Source organism: Alexandromys fortis, unplaced genomic scaffold, assembly GCF_014885135.2.
Source record: "Alexandromys fortis isolate MF-2015 unplaced genomic scaffold, M_Fortis_MF-2015_v1.1 scaffold_211, whole genome shotgun sequence".
Taxonomy (NCBI): Eukaryota; Metazoa; Chordata; class Mammalia; order Rodentia; family Cricetidae; genus Alexandromys; species Alexandromys fortis.
The window spans coordinates 1,184,129-1,204,454 of NW_026068103.1; the positions used below are offsets into that span (position 1 = coordinate 1,184,129).

General features: G+C 38.8%; 1 protein-coding gene across 1 annotated transcript in view; it reads right to left on the bottom strand.

Moving 5' to 3' along the window:
• Window positions 1–20,326, bottom strand: part of Lin28b (lin-28 homolog B) — an 81,544-nt gene that overhangs the window by 38,174 nt on the left and 23,044 nt on the right. The window contains exons 3-4 of the mRNA XM_050123938.1: window positions 3,224–3,408; window positions 1,769–1,840 (exon numbers count right to left, since the gene is read on the bottom strand). Of these exons, the coding sequence (XP_049979895.1) occupies window positions 1,769–1,840; window positions 3,224–3,408 (257 nt within the window). The remainder of the gene's footprint in view (window positions 1–1,768; window positions 1,841–3,223; window positions 3,409–20,326) is intronic.

A 20,326-nucleotide genomic window follows, 5' to 3' on the forward strand; every position in this document is an offset into this window, starting at 1 on the left:
GGAGTGGGAAGCTATAAAAGGCAGTGGGAGGTTGTTTGTTGGGGGGTAATAGACTGTTCAGAGTAAATCATAATGGTGAGAGGAGCAATGTATGCATGTGAAAATCAAAGAGCTGTGCATAAAAATATAAATTATTATGTAAGTTTGAGACATAAAATAAAATCAATATTCCAAATAAGCAAAACATACAAAAATGTACCAATGTTAGTTTTTCTTTTAAAAAAGAATTAACTAGAAGTTTGCCTTTTTCATGCTTCAATGGACCAAATCAACTACTTACTGTCATTTTTTAACTATACAGCATTAAGACCAAGGCCTTGCACATAACAAGGCAAGAACTTCCCCCATGAATCCGTATCCCCAACCCTAACACCATTATTTTCAAAATTTTGTAAGTTCTAAGCTCAAAAGTGGCTTACACCAGTACCCAAATCTCTAAACGTACTTCTCTTCATCTTGCATTGCTTATAAATTAAGAAGAGTATACTGAGTTCTCTGAAACTGGAATCTACCCACATTCTTTCTGTCTGCCTTTACACTTAAAGGCACTAGAAGAATGAGAGGTATGAATTTTGAAGCACTGGACTGCATCTAGATTGTAGTTTGTATTTGAGTGCTAGTCCCTTGATGTTAGATTGAGGTTATTCATCTTCACCAAGGCTGTCATGTAAGTCACGGAGTGCTGCATTCTGTCATCGGATGCCATGCACTTTAAGTTTTCCCTTTACTGATAATTTTTGACTTTGACCATGTGACCAAGATGTTATGTGGCACACTTCTCTATTCATATACATTTGTAATTAGTAAGCATTTTGTTGGGGGAGATGCCTTAAGACTGTAAGTAATCCATCTCACATCACACTGAAAATTTTTCATTTATTTCTTACTCAGAGCCATTGGTTTCTTCCCCATGATTTATAATTATAGAATTGCGATTGACTTCAGTGCTCAAATTTCCACTCCTAGCAACGTCTCCTAGTCAGCGCCTACACCTGTTTGACAGGTACCTATCATTTTTTAGGCACTGTTCATCATTTAACTCCATCTTCATGTAGGCTAAGAGTAAACCATTCACAATCACAGGGTTGTGCTTTCAATTCCATCTTTAACCTATGAATCAGTGCAGCCCTGTCCTCTCTCCTGCATGTTGAATCTTCCTTTTCTATTAAACCATTTCTCATCAACACATATACATTCTGTAAGTTCTTAACCCTTAGAAAATATCCCCACACAGTATCTGCTGCTTCTGCATCTTCTCCTATCATTCTCTGTTGAACAAGACACAAGCTTTCACTCCCACCAGTCTGCAGAGCTGTTCTTGTCACGTCCATTAGTCACTTCTGTGTTGCTAAGTGGTTGGAGTCTCAGTGATCATCGTGATCACTGTATCATCAGCATCTCTCAAAAGACCTCGTACTCACCTTCGTGATTGTTTTCCTTCCCAGTCTTCCAAAACAAAACCCTTCTAGATGACCTTCCTGTTCCCATTGCTTCGACATTCTTTTTCACTGCTCCTTCTCAGTGTTAGAATGACCCAGAGCTCATTCTTTTTTTTTCATTATGGGTATAAATATCATTTCACTGACTACTGCTGAACTTTTCTTTTTCACCCTAGAACTCCATATCCAGTAACTTTCCACCTAATTTGTAACCCTCTTGAATATTCATCATGTCCCAAGCCAAGCTGTCCATGTATTCCTGCTCCTGCAGTTTTTCACATCTTGGCAACTGGTCCCTCCATCTTTCTTGTTGCCCAGGCCAAACAAACCTTGGAATCATCCTGGACTCTTCTTCTCTCACAGTCCACATCTGATCCATCAGTAAATCCTGCCGTCTCCACCTTCAAAACATACAGGAATTTCGCTCACCACTTCTATGTCTACCACCCCAATCCAAACCACCACCATCTCTTTCTAGTACACTGGAAAAGCATCCGTTATTGATTTCTCAGCTTTACTTGCTTCTCCAAATTAACTAAAGTAACAAGTGTCAGGAGGTACTTTAAGAAGCATTACAATTTAGAGCTAAATGCTTCTGAAGAGCTTGTATTAAAGACGTGGCCCCCAGGAAGCATTGTTCAGAAGCAGGTCCTTTGGGAAGAGGTTCACTTTAATAGCATCAATGGGTTCATAGCTTAACAGGAAATTGGACTTAAGGATGTGGGGCCTAGTTGGCAAAAGTAGATTACTGAGGATGTACCTTCAGGGCCTCTGCCAACTCTCTCCTTTTTAACAGTCATGAAGTGAGCAAAATAAACTTCTCTTCTTTTAAGTTAATTTTTTCAAGTATTTTGTCATAGCAACAGAAAGCCAACTGGTATAAAGTGACAAATTAGATTATATTATGTTTTTTTTTAAAACTAATTTTAATGATGTTCTATTTTTTCTATAATCAAAGTTCATATGTGCAGCAGTCAAATGTTACAAAAGATAAAAACACTAAGGTCTGTAGATATGTAATTAGAAAAGACTAAATAACATTCAGAAAGCTATCACATTTCTGCTATGCTTTGCTCTTACTATTTTGGATAGCAGTTTAAAACCAGGTACCAAAAACCTTCAATACATAGTCTTGGTCCAGATTTTCAGTAGTGAATATTTATTCTAAGGATATAATCAGATAATATCTAAAAAAAATGTACACATAAGAATTGATACAGTAGTGCTAATTCCAAAGCACAGAAAACAGATTCAACAGCCCTGGCAGCACTGCTTGTAAATTATGGCAGATTCATATAGTAAGAATGCATGCAGCTGTTAATTACTGACATCTAAGAGTCGGCTTAAAAACAAAACAAAACAGCATATATTTTAACTTTTGCCTGCATTTGGGATTTCAAGTGACTTTCCCCCTAATGTCAGTTTTTTAATGTCTGAATTTTCAGAGCATGAGTAATCATTTTAAAAATAGACAAAGCAATCCATATACTCTCACTGGAAAAAGCAAGTGGAAGCAGAAAACAGAGAGAGGCATTTCTTCTGTAAGAATCTGAGCCGCTCCTCTGCTCCCCAGTCTGGGAAATGGCAGTCCTAGCACTGTTGCACACTTGATGCTAACTGCAGCTAAGCACTCTGAAGACTATTGTTTTGACAGTCTATCCAGCTACACAGTGATACTATTTTCTTTCAACTAGACTCCATAAAAATCCATAAACAAAATAATAAGGAAACTTTACAACATTTTCCAAATACAGTACACTCATAAGCCAGCCAAGTACAGTTACCTATCTCCCTTTGGTTTTCTTTTTTGCAGTGTCTTCCCTTTAGGTCTTCTTTCACTTCCTAAGCAGGGGCTCCCACCTGGGCCTGTTACCCGTATTGACTCAAGGCCTTTGGGGGATTTTTTAAATGTAAATTCCACTGGCTCTCCTTCTTTCAAGCTTCTAAATCCTTCCATGAATAGTTTGCTCTGTAAAGAGTAGGAGGGGGAGAGAGATCATGATTATCAGTGCTTTATATATCATCTGTGTAATTTTAAGGTTATCAAAGCAAGAAATTCTGTTATCCATTATAAAAGTATAGGTTTTCTTTCATTTTATTGAAGTTTGACAAACCTTACTTTACAATGCTGGCAGTTGAAAGCCTATACCACGTTGCAGAAAGCATTTAATGATACAGAAATGTAAATGTACACATTCTTGTCCCATCCATTCTACCACAAAGGTGCTAGTATAAAGTCAGAGCAATGCTGCCATCGTGACCTGAGCTCAGGCTCCAGGACCACATGGGAAAGGACAGAACTGACTCCAAGCTGTCCTCTGACCTCCACATGTGCACCATATTCACATACATACACATACATGCACATGCACACACACATGTGCGCACGTGTCCACAATAAATAAATGCAGTACACTTTAAAAAGAAGATCCTACCACATAAGCTCACACAGAGATTCATTTTTTTAAAGCAACTATAGCACTGTCTGGTAAATTGTATCATCCTTAATAGCATTTTAAGTCCACTGATTAAATAAATTGTTCTAGAGTTACATAATACAATATTATCAACATTAAGATTTCTAATTAGCTCTGGGCAGGTGGTTTTAGTGTTTCTGCCCTACCCCCTGCTCACTTTGTAGTGTGCTAAATAATGCCTTTTTTCTTTTGAAAAATATATTTAGAGCTACATGTATTAATGTAAAAAACATGTGACATTGTTGTGCCTAAAAAAAAATAACATGTGCCTACCATAATGCCATCCACAGTTTTTCTTTTATTTCTGAGATCACATTATATTTATATCATTTCCCCCTTTCCTTTCCTCCCTCCAAGTCCTCTTATATACCCCTCTTTGCTATCTTTCAAATTCTTGGCTTCTTTCTTCATTTATTGCTATTACATTTATATACCATGTGGGTGTTATATTTAGTGATATGCATATGTGCATATATGTATACACATCAACCACTAAATATAACCTGCACAGTCTGTACAGTGTAGCAATTTTTCAGGGATAACCATTTGGTATTGGGTCAGAAGTACAACTGTTAAAGACTCATATTTACTCTTGTAGAGATGGAGTACAGAGCAAGCCACGTGGTCAGAGTCACCTTTTCTACTCTCTTGTAAAGCAGAAAGTTTTCTATATGATAACTTGCTGTTTTGGGAGCATTTTATACTAGAACAATTAACTTACATTAATAAAAAAAACTTCTCAATTACAAAATTATAACTGTTGGGGAGTGCAGGTGTTACAATTTTACAACTCTGGAGCTGCAAAGATGTCCTGACTTATCAGGAAGCCAGGCTATACTTAGAGCGGCAACAGTACAGCTCTGGAGGGGTAGAGTTGCAATAGGACAGCTCTGGAGGCTAGAGTCACAATAGGACAGTTGAGCTCTGGAGGAAAAGGTGACCTGACTTGTCAGGAAGCCAGGCTACCTGAATCTGGGATGCGGTGGGGGACGCTCTCCCTGCAGGATATAGCAATCATGCTCCTCACCTGGAGAGCCTAAACAGCTGACTCTGCTCTGTTCCCCTAAGGGAATGCAGTAGCAGAGCTATCAGCTTTCTCACCCAAGATCTTACTTCTTTTGCTAACAGGCTGCTAAAGGGGAAGCCCTGCAGAAACTAGCAATCTCTTCTCGCTCCAGCAAAAACTTGTTACTTTTTCTGCTCAGATTTGTTCAGTCCCTCTTAGGGAGCATCCAAGCAAGGTTCTTCTATTTTGCTTAACCTCGCTCAGCCTTCCTAAGGGAGCGTCTCAGCAAGGTTATTCATCTCAGTCTCCTAAGGGACATCCCAGCCAGGTTCTTCTGCCCTGGTGAATAAAGAGCGTCACCCAAGACTCTTTTGAGAAAGAGATTTATTTGGGAAGGAGAGTGGCTGCTTCTGTCAGGTGGGTAAAAGGCAGCTTCCAACTGAACAGCAGAGAGGCTTCTTTTAGGGGCGGAATTTTCCCAGGGAGAAGAAGTATTACTTAGTTTTCCCTGCTTAGGGATTGGTTTAATTGGTCAGGGGCAGAGATGGCTCTGATCTCAGGGCCAAACTGTGTTTCTTTCACTGGCTCTAATCTTAGGACTAGGGCATATTTCTTTCACTGGCTCTGATTCTAGGGACAAAGTGTTTCTTTGGCACTGGTTTCAGAGTCAAGGCATGTTTCTTTGGTTCTGGGTTCAGGGCTAAGGGTGTTTGTTTCCTTGGCTCAGGTCTCAGAACCATAGTGCATTTTTATTTTACTGGCTTTGGGTTCAGACTCAGGGTGCTCAGTGATTGGCTGGCTTTTTGCTCCACCCTACAATAACCTGAATTTCAAATACTCCTTCACTAATTTAGTATTTCTTTTTCTGTCAAGGTGAATACGCTGATTTAAAATATAGTAAGATAGTTGAGTCATTAGATTTTTTATTTACCTGTCTGGATTCTTTTTGTGTATTTTGCAAATCCAACTTGAAAGACCTTGCAGTTTGTAAGGACTTCTCTGATCTAATGTGGAAGGCTGTGCAGTTTGTAGAGTTTTCTGAGTTTGTGTGGCAAAAGAAAGAAGCAGTCACCATCTGTTTTGCTAACGCATAAACTTAGGCACTTTGTTCTTAGTAACAATGGACCCAAAAATGAGACTGTGCTCCACTGAACATGTCAAATGCTGCTTCTCTTTGGAACAGCCACCTTCTTATATTAGTATCAAAATTGTCCTCTACTTCCCAACTATCTCCAGGATAAAAATCTTAACGCTGTATAATCCAGCAATGTCCTCACTTAGTTGATTAGATGTCAGAAAATCATTAGTTCGGGGGCTGGAGAGGTGGCTCAGTGGTTAAGAGCATTGCCTGCCCTTCCAAAGGTCCTGAGTTCAGTTCCCAGCAACCATATGGTGGCTCACAACCATCTGTAATAAGGTCTGGTGCCCTCTTCTGGCCTGCAGGAATACATGTAGACAAAATATTGTATACCTAACAAATAAATAAATAAATATTAAAAAAATAAAGAAAATGAAAATCATTACTTCAAGTCCACAACCCTAAAACCATCTGCTAGGGTTTAGACATATTTTATACCCCGCCCCCCAGTTTTGTGGAGACTGGCCCTACTAGGAGACCCACAGGTCACCTGGACTCATGCTCTCTAAAGAAACTGTGGACTGCAGTCTCTCTGACTTCCTGTTGTATAGTGCAATCTCTCGTCCTGCTGTGCATTCCCTCCATGATGCTGTCTACCCACTGGACTTTTTCCTCAGGCAGAAACAATATCCCTTGAGAAACAATATCTACCTGAGTGTGGACTTTGAACCTCTTGAACTGCGAACTACATAAGCCTCTTTTATGTTTAAAATTTGTCTTCATTACAGTAACAGTAAACTGGTTGCTAAATACAGTAGTACCCTTTACCCCTAGTTTGCTTCTCATAGTTTATATTACCTAAGGTAAAAGTAGTTAGAAAATACTAAATGAAAACAATCAGAAATAATTGATAAACTGAAGATGTAAATCAATTTGAGTAGTGACAAAATTACTGGCATCCCGCATCCCAAAGAGGATGAATCATCCCTCCAGTACCCTGTGCATATACTTCCTACCTGATCATTAGTGACTCACTATCATGGTTATCAGATCAACCCACGGCTCTGCACCACTACAACTCAAGCCACCCTTCTCTAACTTAGAAAGCGGTCATGGTGACAATGCAGTTATGCTAGAATGGTGCTACAGAGTCGTTTAAGTTAAAAGGTGAAAGGTAATGACTTAATAAGGGAATAAAAATATTCACATGGAGAGGCGTCAGGGATCAACAATGCAACAAGTTTATCCACGACATTACTGAAAAGAAAGGGGAATTCACTGTTCCATCTCAAACTGTAGAAATTAGGCCCACAAAGCATAGTGCTTAGTTCAGACAAAAAGGACACTGAATTTGTAAACTAGCTTAAATAATAAAACACAGCATATAGAGGATTTGGTCCACAGTGTTTCCCCTGCGTCCTCTTCCAGCACCCAATGGGTATCTTAGAATATATATTCCACATAGAAAGAAGAGTGCTCTGATGATAAATAGCTGAAATAATTACATGGTATACATAATGACATTACTTTAAAATTTAGTACAAAGGAGACTATTCATTGTGAAAATAAAATGTACAAGAAAATAAAAAACAAGCCAGGTGGTACTAGCACACACCTTTACGCCCAGCAGCTGGGAGCCAGAGGCAAGTGAATCTCTGAGTTCTGTGAGTTCGAGGCTGGTCTGGTCTACAGAGCAAGTTCCAGAATAGGCTCCAAAGCTACAAGAAATCCTGTTTTGGAAAGACAGAGAGAGAGAAAGAGAGAGAACCTGTTTCTGGTTTTTATGACTAAAGGCTGTGTTTTCTGCTGCCTGGCGGAATGTGAGGAGGGAAAAAGCCACAACTGCAACAGATCAACCATTTGGACAGTTCTAAGGCAGCTAGCTGTCCTTCCTCCCTGCTCAATAAATAAAGCTTTTTTATTTTAAATCGGGAGGAAAGCTAATAGTTGACTATTAACAACAAAGGGAAAGCTGTCTAGTCCCAGCTCTCCTATGCTCCAGTTTGTTCCGGTAACAAGCATCAGTCTGTAGTACAGTGCTGTACTTTATCAACCTAACTTGATTTTAGTCATCATTAAGATAGGCATAGTTTCTAGTTTGCACTCAGGCATAAGGATCCCCAGATCCAACTGGGTGGCAAGAGAGAAGACACTACCACAAGTTGTCCTCTAAACACCATATGGCATGCCTACATATTACACACATACACTATAAAATTTTAAAACAAAGTTATTTTTTAAATATCACCATGCAATTAAAGAGAGAACTCTTAGCAAATATTCTCTGGTTAAATCAAAATAGCTTAAATACAGAAGATCAAGATTTGCTGAAAGGGAGAACTATATTATTTTATCTCAAAATCTACCTTTACCCCAATCTACTGATTTTTATGAATGGCTCCATTGTTTTAGATCTATATTCTAATGTTTAGCTGCATACGCCAGTTACTGGTCTTGTGCATAATGACCTCATAATCTCTCTTTTACTCATTACATCCCTTTCATTGGATTGCCACTGTCCTATTTCAGTCCCAGTATCTTCTCCTAGAATAAGTGTGTAATAGTTTCTTCCCAGCTATTGCAGCCTTGAGTCCCCTCTCTGCTCCACCTAAATGTAGTCTCTGAATGACTACACGTTGTTAGTCTACAGTGTCAGTCTCAGCTCAGAAGTCTGTAACGTGTCTTCTTAGACTGTAGGTTAAGAGCACTTACTCCTCTTGCAGAGGACCCAGATTCAGTTCCCAGTACCTACACAGCAGTTTGCAAACTCTGTAACTCCAGTCCTAGGATGTCCAACACTATTTTCTGGCCTTGGTCAGTACATTGATATGCATGCAGCAAAACACCAATACACATAGAATAAAAATAAATGCCTTTTAAAAAATGCAGTGTAACAATTTTTAAATCTACACATATTATAATTGTAAAAGTTTTGGGGTTTAGGCTTATATTTTCATCTCTACCATTTTTTTGAACAAAACAAAAAATACTTTATATTAGAGAGAATCACAACTTCTGAATGAGTAAATGAACAAAAGAGTGAAGTTAATTTAGAACAAAAGGCTAACCTGTCTATAAGAATAATTCCATGCTCACAGGGGGCACATCAACTGTCAATTTACATATCAATTAGTCTATCTGTTCTGCCAATACCTTAAACAGGTATAAGAGACACCAGTCATTTCCATACCATAAACACCAGACAGGAGCAAAGAGACCAACTATGCCAGGATGTGACCAGCACCCAGCTTTCTCAGGTTTCCCCCAAAGACGACGCCCACAAATAAGCAGGAAGAAGTCTTGAAAATCCACCGCCCCAATTCCTATAACTTGTGGTCCTAACCTCTCAATTTTTTATTATAAAAAAGAGACGGGAATGTAATGATCTGTCTCTTTAAGAGACAAGCCACACCCACTCCCTCCCCCACCCCGAGGCAGGCAGGTCTTCCTGTTTGCAGCCTTAGTCTCTTTTCTGTCTCCCTCTGGGAGAGGCAGCTTCTGTCTCTCCCTCCTCCTCCTCCTCCTCCTCCTCCTCCTCCTCCCCCCCCCCCCCCCCCCCCCCCCCCCCCCCCCCCCCCCCCCCCTCTCTCTCTCTCTCTCTCTCTCTCTCTCTCTCTCTCTCTCTCTCTCCTCTTCTCCACCTTTCCCTTCCCCTCCATAACCCACCTAATAAATGTCCAACCTCACGCTGCATGGTGTTGCTATCTGGCTGTCTCTCGCCCACTGCCGCCATGTGGCTTGCCACCCAGGACCCTGCCTTCAGAGACCTGTGGCATGGTCTCATGGGTCCCTGCCTAGGACTGGCTGCTCTTGGGGACCCCCCCCCCCGCCCACTGCCTGCTGCCGCTGGGATTCCCGCAGCAATTTTTAATAATCTATTACAACAAGCACCTTTACCCACCTAGCATTTTCACTAGCCCTACTCCAATTTTTAAGACATTCTGAAGAGTGATGATAACTATGGCCTTCCAATGAGCACAAAAGACTATTTTAGCCACATAAAAACCAGTTTTCACTCCCTTGGATTATTACCTCATTTAGAATATGTGAACAATCAAAAAGGTATAATAAGAAAAGCAATGGAACAGAATGTTACCCCAAAACTCTAATGCCAGCATTTGGAAGCTGAGGCAGGAGAATCCTAAGTTCAAAGCAAGTATAGGACACAGGATGAGATCCAAGCCAACTTGAGCTACATAACAGCAGCCCCAAAGTAAAGCAAAACAAAACAGAAAACAAAACAATAGATGAATTGAAAAGGAATTTAATAAATGCAGAATGCTGAGAATAGTGGTGTGTATCAACAATCAAAGCACTTGGAAAGTAGAAACAGGGAGATCTGGAGTTCAAAGGCCTTCTCAGCAACATGTTCCAGGCCAGCCAGCACAAGAGAAACCCAATCTCAGTACAGAAAGAAACAAAAAAATTCTGGTCTTTTTTTATTCATTAGAATACTCTCTGTATTTTAATCAGAATGCTAAATTAAGTTATAATGCAATTACTTTTGCAATCAGATTTAGAAATACCAACTTAATTTTCTGCTTATTCCATTTTGGGGTAACTTTTCCTTGCATAGTAATAAAATTCAAGAATTAGAAAGGAAAAGGCAGACAAGTTAGAAGTTCAATGTCTTCCTTAATTAGACTAGAACATATAAGACTGCAGAAAGAAATGAAAATGGAAAGGGGAAGGAAAAAAACACAAGCCAGAAAATCCAGGTATCAAGGTGGGTTTATCCCCACCAGTCTTACATTAAAAAATATAGACAAACATGATGAACTTTTTTTAAAAAATGGCAGTAAAATCAACATTTTAAAAGAAATTCTATGAAAAATAAGAGAATGTGGTAAGGTTGTATGGTTTCTATCCATGGTCCCTGGCTCATGATTCCTACAGCCATTGTTATTTCCTATGTGTTGAGAATGATATTGTTTTAGGTCTTACAACCCTAAACCTCTTCCCCTCTCTCCTATTCTCCACAAGGTAGATAACAGAGACTTAAAATACTCTACTCTCTATTTGCCTTGGAGCTTCCAACCTAGGTTAAGAAAGTCTCTGACCTATCATGTCTGCAGTTAATTTCTTAATAAGGGTTTAGGATTCCCACTCAGAAATGGTCCTGTCTGAGCTCCTAAAGTTCAGCTGAAGAGTGGGAGGAGTGAGAATATGAGCAAAGAGGTCAAGTCCATGAATGGGGACACCCACTGAAACAGCTTACCTGAGTTAATGGGAGCTTACCAACTCTGCCTGGACTAAGCTAGACCCTATGAATGTGGGTGACAGTTGTATGGCTGGGGCAGACTGCGGGGCCACTGGCAATGGCACCAGAATTTGTCCCTGCTGCTTGTACTGGCTTTTTGGAACCCATTCTCTTTTGGAGGAATACCTTGGTCAGCCTAGAGATAGTAGGGAGGGCCTTGGTCCTTCCTTAAAGCAACATGCCTAGCACTCTTCTGGGGAGTGGATGGGAAGAGGGTGGAGAAAATGGGAGGAGGGGAGGGAGTGGGGCCTGGGCTTGGTATGTAAAATGAAAAAAGATAGTTTGTTTTCTATAAAATAAAATAAAAAGAAAGAAAGAAATGGTCCTATCTATTTCCCCAAAGGAGGAAAACCATTAAGAATCTGAACTGGTGGGTTTTCTCACTGCAGTTTGGAAGCTTTATTATATCCTTCAGTAGAATAATATTCTCTACCACTGCCCATGCTTCAGTTATGTTTATGCAACAAAAACTCAAAAGAATTGGCAGGGTATGGAAGAGTTGAACATATGGAAATTTACAAAAAGTTAACAAGAATTTATGTTTTCTACTTTCTAGAATTAACACAAGGTAAGACAGAAAAGCAATTGAAGTACAGTTCAATAAAAACTACCAGCAACCTACAATGGAAGCAAGCATCCAAGACACTAAAGGAAATCTCTGAGAACTCAGCAGCGAACTCAGACTTAATAAGGAAGGACTGCATACCTGCCTTGTGGGGGAGGGGGCAACAGTGCCCACTCTCACCTTTTCTCTGCAGCCATGTGCTAGAGGTTCTGGGCTTTACAACAAATTAAAAATGGCAGCAATATTAGAAAGAAAGGAAACTTGTTTCTATTTAGCACATAATATGACTGTGTGGAACATCCCAAGGAACCTTCGAGGCAACCACTAAAAAATTAATACATAACTTGACAGGTCTGATGAATCAAGATTAATACACAAAAATCTATTGAAGTTTAAACACTAGCAGCATAAAACTAAAATTTCCTATTAAATACAAGATAATTTAGAAAGTACATCTTACAGAAAAAGAAATAAGAACAGTGCTACAGCAGAACTAACAACATACGAAGATACATGATAGAATGAATTAGAAACAGTATTATTGTTTGCCAGGCCTCGTAACACATGCCTGTAATCTCAGCACTCAGGTAACTGAGCCAGGAAGGAGGACAAATTTGAGGTCAGTCTGGCATACACGTAAATTACAGGGCAGCCAAGCCTATGCAGGGAGACCCTTTCTCAAAGACAACAAACACTCTCTCTAACATGTGTAAGTGTATACTACAACAATATTAAGCTGTTAACTCTGGGTAGTTAGCTTGAGCTATAAATTCAACAAAATCCCAAACATAAGCCTAACAGATTATTTGGTTAAGGAAAAAACTGATAAGCTAAGGGCTGTTACAAGAAGAGGACAAGGAAATGGCTCAGTAAGTAAAGATGCCTGCTGCCAAGCCTGAGTTTGTCTGCAGGACCTATACAGTGGAAGGAGTCATTCTTCTCCTCTGACCTCCACACAAGTATTGTAAAAACAGTGAACACCGCCCTTCCCTCACTAAATAAATAAAGTGTAATTTAAATATTTTTAAATAAAATGCTGGTTCTCAAACTCAAACCAAGGGCCTAAAGAACACACAGAGAAATTTCCATACAATAACAATAAACATTCATCATCAGAACAGAAAACATTTCTAGGACTTCATATCAGCTCTCATTTCTGATCCTAACACAGTAAAGCTAGAAATCAGACACAGAGGGGTTTGAAACTGTTCATGTAGATGGACACTAAATGACTTTCTCCTGAACAACCATAGAAGGAATGCTCATAGCAGCCAGAGCCAAAAACACAACCCAGAAAGAGCACAAATAAATATTACATTTCAAAGAAAAAGCAAAACAAACCACAAATTAGGAGAGAAATAACAAAAATCAGAATAGAAACAGGTCAAGTAGATTTTTTAGTTAGTAAAACAAAAAATATTCTTCAAAAAAATGAGCAGACTCAAACTTTAAAAATCAGAATGAAAAGGGATGCATCAAAACCGAACATAGAAATGCAAATGATGATTACAGATCACTATGAACAATATGTTGACAAATTTTATGTTATTAATTGATTTGCCTACTTGGAGAGTAGGACTGGCTCTAGGACTTCGCACCTGCCAAGCATGTACTCAGTAAGTAAGCTGCATTCCCAGTCCTCTTCCCACACTGGGCTTGAGTTTTTTTATTCTGCCATAATCTCTGAATAGCTGGGGTTGCAGGCATGCACCATCAGGCCTACCAATCCCAACAAATTTACCAACTAAGAAGAAAAGAAGAAATTCCTAGACATCTTACTAAAGAAACAGAAAACCTAACACACCAAAAACAAGTAATGAAAAATCAGCAACAAAAAGTCTCCTATCAGAGGAAACTTTAAAACCAAACAGTTCCAATACTAACTCTATCAAATATTTTTTTTAAATATTTATTTATTTATTATGTATACAATATTCTGTGTGCATGCCCGAAGACCAGAAGAGGGCGCCAGACCTCTTTTACAGATGGCTGTGAGCCACCATGTGGTTGCTGGGAATTGAACTCAGGACCTTTGGAAGAGCAGGCAATGCTCTTAACCACTGAGCCATCTCTCCAGCCCCCTATCAAATATTTTAAAAGAAGAACCTATGCCATTTTGTCTTAACACTCAATCAAGTGTGGCTACCCTGGTACCCAAACCAAACAAGAATACAATTTAAAAAGGAAGTTACTAGTCAATATCCTTAATAAACACAGATATAAAAAATCTATAACAAAATTATAGCAAAACAAACAAACAAACAAACTGACCAACATATCAAAAGGATCACTCACCATAATAAAACAGGATCTAACACCAGTATGCAAGAAGGGTTCAGTGTAGTCAAATCAGTAGGTACAATGTAAGAAGGGCTCAACATAGTAAAATCAATAAGCACAATAGACCATATCAACAGATTGGAAGAAAAAAACACAATTATCTCAACAGAATGCAGAAAAGGCAACTGACTAAATTCAACATGATAAAAATGCTGAACAAAACTATAGAAGGAACATACTTTAACAAGAAAAAGTCATTTCTAATAAGCCAACAGGTAACATTATACCAAACTGGGAAAAGCTAAATGTGGCCTCAGTAAGAAACAAAACAAGACCAGGACATCTACTTTCATCACTTTGATTCAATACCTACTGAGAGTCCTAGTCAGAATAATTCGACAAGAGAAAGAAAAGATGGAAGGAAGAGGAAGAGAAAGTCAAATCAACACTTTGAAGATTACATGATCTGATCATACATACGGAAAATTCCAAAGAATTTATGAAAAGTTTTTTCATAAGAACTACTAAATGAGCAAACCAGGTTGGAAGTGTGGAGGCCCAAAAATGTGGGTCTAGTCCACCCTGTCTGAAGGCCTGAGAGTTTTAGCTTGCTGAACGTTGTTAACAACAACTGTGGCTACATATCCTCACCTCGAGCGTGGTTACTTGGGAGTTTTGGATATTAAGATGACCCACAGAGGTAGATCCACTCTACCATGACCAAAGGTCAGAGAATTCAAGCATACTTCTACTTCATCTTTTGAAATAAAAGGTTTGACCCTGGGAGTGGCTGCTTTCAGGATACTTGGTCTAGGGTGGGTTTACTGCCTAAACAACAGAATACTTTTCTCATGAATTAATGGCTTGAGATCTCAATGTACTGAAGCGAGTAACTGTTCTTGTTGTCCTTTGTATCATGTTAAAAATCTTTTGCCTTCCCCAATTTTTGCACGGGGGTATAAAAGTGTACAGGAAATTAAACACAGGCAGACTCAAAACTCAGATGTCAGAACTCAGTATGCATGAGGCACTGAGTTGCCCTCCCGATACTATTCTGTGTCTGTTATTCTTTCTTATCTCTGTTCCTCCTAACTTTTCTAAACCTCATGCCCCTAACCTGGAACGCACAAACCCTCTGCAACTAAGACCACAGCAGTAGTCATCCCAAAAAGGTGGTTCGCAACATACAAGACCTAAAATAAACATGAAAATTGGTACTGCTGTACGCCAATAGAAAATTATTTAAAGTAGAGATAAACAAAGCTTTAACAAAAATATAATATCTAATAAAATGATAAGTCACTGGAAAAGAAACTAAAGAAAACACACAAATTATGGAGAGACATTCATTTTCATGGATTAGAAAAAAATAATATTATTTTTTATTATATTAACAAAATATACAACAAAATTAACATATTAACATATTAACAAAAATAACCTGTACATTTATTTTGAGAATTTGATACAATATGTTTTGGACATATTCTTTCCCCTCTCCCAACTCATCCCAGGTCCTCCTCTACCTCCCTACCCACCCAACTTTATGCCTTTTCTCTTGGGAGTCCAGTTAGTGCTGGCTGACTATGCTTGCTCAGGGGACCTGCTCTGGAGTAAGGCTGATATACCATGTCACTTTGTTGAAAAAAAGCAAGCAAACCTATTTCTCCTCACATAAGAGCTATCAGTTATGATCAGTTTCCTGGCTAGGGATGGGACTTTGTATCCACTTTCCCTCCTCCAAAACAAGATTGTTTCTGTCTTAAGCATATGTACATCCTAAACGTTGTACAGAATCATTAAAAAACCCCAAGTAGCTAAACCAATCTTATCAAGAACAACAGGAAAGAAGACACTATACTACTTGATTTCAAAATATAATACAAATTTGTAATAATCAAAACCGATAGGAATGGACATGAAAGCAAAAGAGGGAAAGAATAAAGATCATAGAAGTAAACCAACTCATGGATAGTCAGTTGTTTTTCTCAAAATGATACTAAGAATGTACACTGATATTTTTAAGATTTATTTATGTGTATGAATGTTTTGCTTGCAAGTATATATGTGTACCATGTGCCCACAGAAGTCAGAAGAAGGTGTTGTCTTCCCTGAAACTGAAGTTACAAATGGTTGTGTGTCACCATGTGGACACAGGTAACTGAACTCAGGTTTTCAGTCTTTTTAATTAATCACACAGGGAAATTTTGACAGTTCGTAGTACCTAGTAATACGACGTTTCATTAAAAAAACAAGTAGAGAAAGCCAGGTGGTGGTGGTGCATGCCTATAATCCCAGCACTCAGGAGGCAGAGGTAGGAGGGTCTCTGTGAGTTCAAGGCCAGCCTGGTCTAAAGAGCTAGTTCCTGGACAGGCTCCAAAACTACAGAGAAACCCTGTTTCAGAAAAACAAACAAACAAGTAGAGAATTGTTTGCTTATTTATTTCAAGTTCTAAAGGGGGGAAACTGACTTATGAGTTTAATTAAAAAAAAAAAAGGTAAAAGCAGGCATTTTGGTGCATGTCTTTAATCCCCAAAGCAGAGGTAGGTGCATCTCTGTGAGTTTGGGGCCGGTCTGACCAACACAGTGAGTTCTAGGATAGCCAGGGCTATATAGTGAGACACTGTCTCAAAATACAAAAAATAAAATAAAATAAATTTTAAAAACAAAAAAAAAGAAGGAAAAAACAAAGGAACAAAGGGAAAAAAAGAATAGCTATTTTCATGAGAAAAAAAAGACTAGTTCTTTGTGCTGTAGAGGTAGTCCACTGACAGGTTAAATTCAAGAGGAACCTGAAGGATCTTTCTGGAGTGACGCTGATGTTCAATGTCCATGTGGTTCTTTCTTCTCTGATAAGTCCAGCTTGTGTCAAGTTGACATAAAAATAGCCAACACAGGGGCCAAACCCAGTGTGTGTGTCTGTGTGTGTGTGTTTGGTTTATTGAGAAAGTTTCTCTGTGTAGCTTTGGAGCCTGTCCTGGTATCCGCTCTGTAGATCAAGATGGCCTCGAAGTCACAGAGATCCACCTGCCACAGAGTGCTGGGATTAAAAGCGTGCGCCACCAATGCCTGACCAGATAATTTTTGAAAATGTTCAATATCCCTAGTTATCAAAAAAAAAAAAAGCATTAAAACTACTTTGAGATACCATTCACCCAAATCAGAATGGCTATCGTCAACAAAACTGACAATGTTAAAGACATGGAAAAAAAGGAACCCTTATTCACTGCTGGTGAGAGTGCAAGTTAATACAGCAATTGTGGAAATCAATTTGGAGAACTCTCAAAAAAAATTAAAAATAGAACTACCATATGACCTAGCTATTCCGCTCCTGGAAATATATCTAGAGAACTGCATACTCTACCAGAGAGAGAGAGAGAGAGAGAGAGAGAGAGAGAGAGAGAGAGAGGGGGGGGGGGGGGGGGGGGGGGGGGGGGGGGGGGGGGGGGGGGGGGGGGGGGGGGGGGGGGGGGGACACCTTTGTGTTTATTGTTGCTTTATTTACTATAACAAGTAATCAGAATTAACCTAGTTGTCCATCAACAGATCAATATATAATGAAAACTTGGTGATATATAAATAAATGCATACATATATATACACACATTGGAATACTGCTATTTATTTTGTTTGTCTGCATATACATATGGGTACCACATGCATGCCTCAAACCCAGAGGCCAGAAAAAGGTATGTGATCTCCTGAAGTTACAGACCACTGTAAACTGCCGTGCTGTACTGGGAAGATCAGTCAGTGCCTTCCACGACCATCTCTCTAGCCCTGTATTTCCTCACTTGTTATTGTTACACATACAGACACAGACACACAGACACAGCCCTATCTATTTAGTGTTTCTTGTATTATATGATTTTAGGTCTGACCACTTAGTATTTGATGACCAATGAGGGGCTTCTCCCTGAGGAAGACTATTTCTCCTGCTCTCAGCAGAACAGTTTATTTCCTTATAAAGCTCTTTGTCCATGCATGAGATTTTCCCTTCATTTTTAGTTTGTCTTTTGGTGGTATATTCTCCAGGTCTTGTTTAGACACACCTATATTGTTTCTGTCACATGGATGAAGTTTCCCAGTCATTTTTAGGAGATACAATCTCACAGCAAACTCCCTGTTTCTCTAGCTTTGTGAACAAATGGTCCTGGGGTTCTGCCTCTAAAATGGATAAAGATAGTTTTCATGGGATATTGAGTTAGATCTTTTGAATTGTTCCAAAAGCAAAACTGGTCCTCCTTGTCTAGAGTTTCTAGAACCATATCCTTAAGCTTCCAGCATTGTTAGTTAATCCATATTCTTTATAAAGTTACCTGGCTTCGGATACTTTGCTTTAGTCATAATAAATGCTTTTGAGTATATCATGACAGCAGAGTAAAACGGTAACTGTAAGAGGTTTTTAACAGAATGAATCTGAAAACAGAAAATAAGGTAGAGAGCAACAGGATAATACCCAATGTTGATGTGTGGGCACACATGTACATATTCATCCAAATGTACATATATGCACATACACACATGAAACAAAGTCAGAGTGGATGAAGAATGGAAAAGTGGTTGACTCTCTTCTTTCTCAGAGGCCCTCATCATAATGTCAAGGAAAACAAGGGGACTAATGAACAGTTTAAAACTCTGTGTAAGAACTCCATATGTTTAAATGGCTCCCCAGTCTTCCAATTAATTGATGTTCATAAATGCTTACTTATTTCTAAGTCTTAGCTATTATAAAAGGTACCACAGTAACCATCTTTATGCACCTCTATCCTTATTTACACGCTTAGACAAAGTAATCAGGTAACAGGCTAATATGCATATCTGTAAGGGGGCACAAGACTTAATTCTCTGCATCTTTGCAACATCAGGGATTAACATTAAAACACAACTACGTTAAGATTTTCTTTACCAAATCTTACTTTTACTTTTTAATAATTGAGCTATCTTTCCAGCTTTTCTATTTAATTTGTATGATTATTTTTACTGGAAGAGTATTAACACATTGCTTTATGTATTACAAATTTTCTTGTTTTGCATTTAGCTTCCCAATAGCCTAGCATCTTTCTACTTGTTAAGATTAATTAATGACAAAAATAATTAAAATAAGATATCCATAATCATGTAACAACAGCTAACATTTTAATGTGCCTTATTCTATAAATACATACATGTCCTATTTACACACAACTTATTCATTATTTGTATGCAAGACTCTAAGGTGTGGATATTCTTTATGAAACAAACATTTGGAATAAAATATTTTATTAAGTATATCAGTCATCAAAACCTTTACAGTCATCTAAAATGAGGTGGCTCTAAATATCAGTATCAGGGATTGATTAATGATACTAGCTTCTAAGAAGAAATGAACACATAAGAAGAAACTAATTTTATAAAGTCATAACATGACTCAGCAGGCAAAAGAGAAACAATTTGTAACTGGAAACTATCAATGAAATTTATTTGGATTTTAAGTATGTGTATGGGTGTTTTGCCTGCATGTATGTCAGTGTACAATGTGCATGCCTGGTGCCCTTAGAGGTCAGAAGAGGACACTGAATCCCCTGGGAATTATAGCCAATTATAAGCTGCCACGTGGGTACTGTGAATCAAACCCAGGTCCTCTGTAAGAACAGCCAGTTCTGCTAAGACATCTCTCCTGCCCCAAAGTCAACAGATTTTAAAAACAAATAATTTATGAATTATTGTCAATTTTTTATTGGTGTTTGGGTTTTTTGTTTGCTTTGCTTTTTGTTTTTCTGAGAAAAGGCTGGCCTTAAACTCATAGAAATCTGCTTCTGTCTGCCTCCCAAGTGCTGGAGAGAGATGCCTCAGCAGTTAAGAGCACATAATGTGTTTGCTTCAGCTCCTAGCACCCATGTTCACAAACACCAGTAACGCAAGCTCCAAGAGTCAGACACCTTCTTTTGGCTGGACACATAGGCATAATTTACAACAACACTGTCCAAAGGAGAAGCGGGAGGAAGGGAGGAAGGGAGGAAGGAAGGGAGGAAGGAAGGAAGGAAGGAAGGAAGGAAGGAAGGAAGGAAGGAAGGAAGGAAGGAAGGAAGGAAGGAAGGAAATACAAGGGCTGGCATGATAACTTAGTAGACAGATATGTTTCATCAATTTTGAGCTAAGTTCAATTTCTGGAACCCAAATCCATGGCAAAAGAATAAAACTGACTCAGAAAGTTATTCTTTGACTTCCACAGCACTAC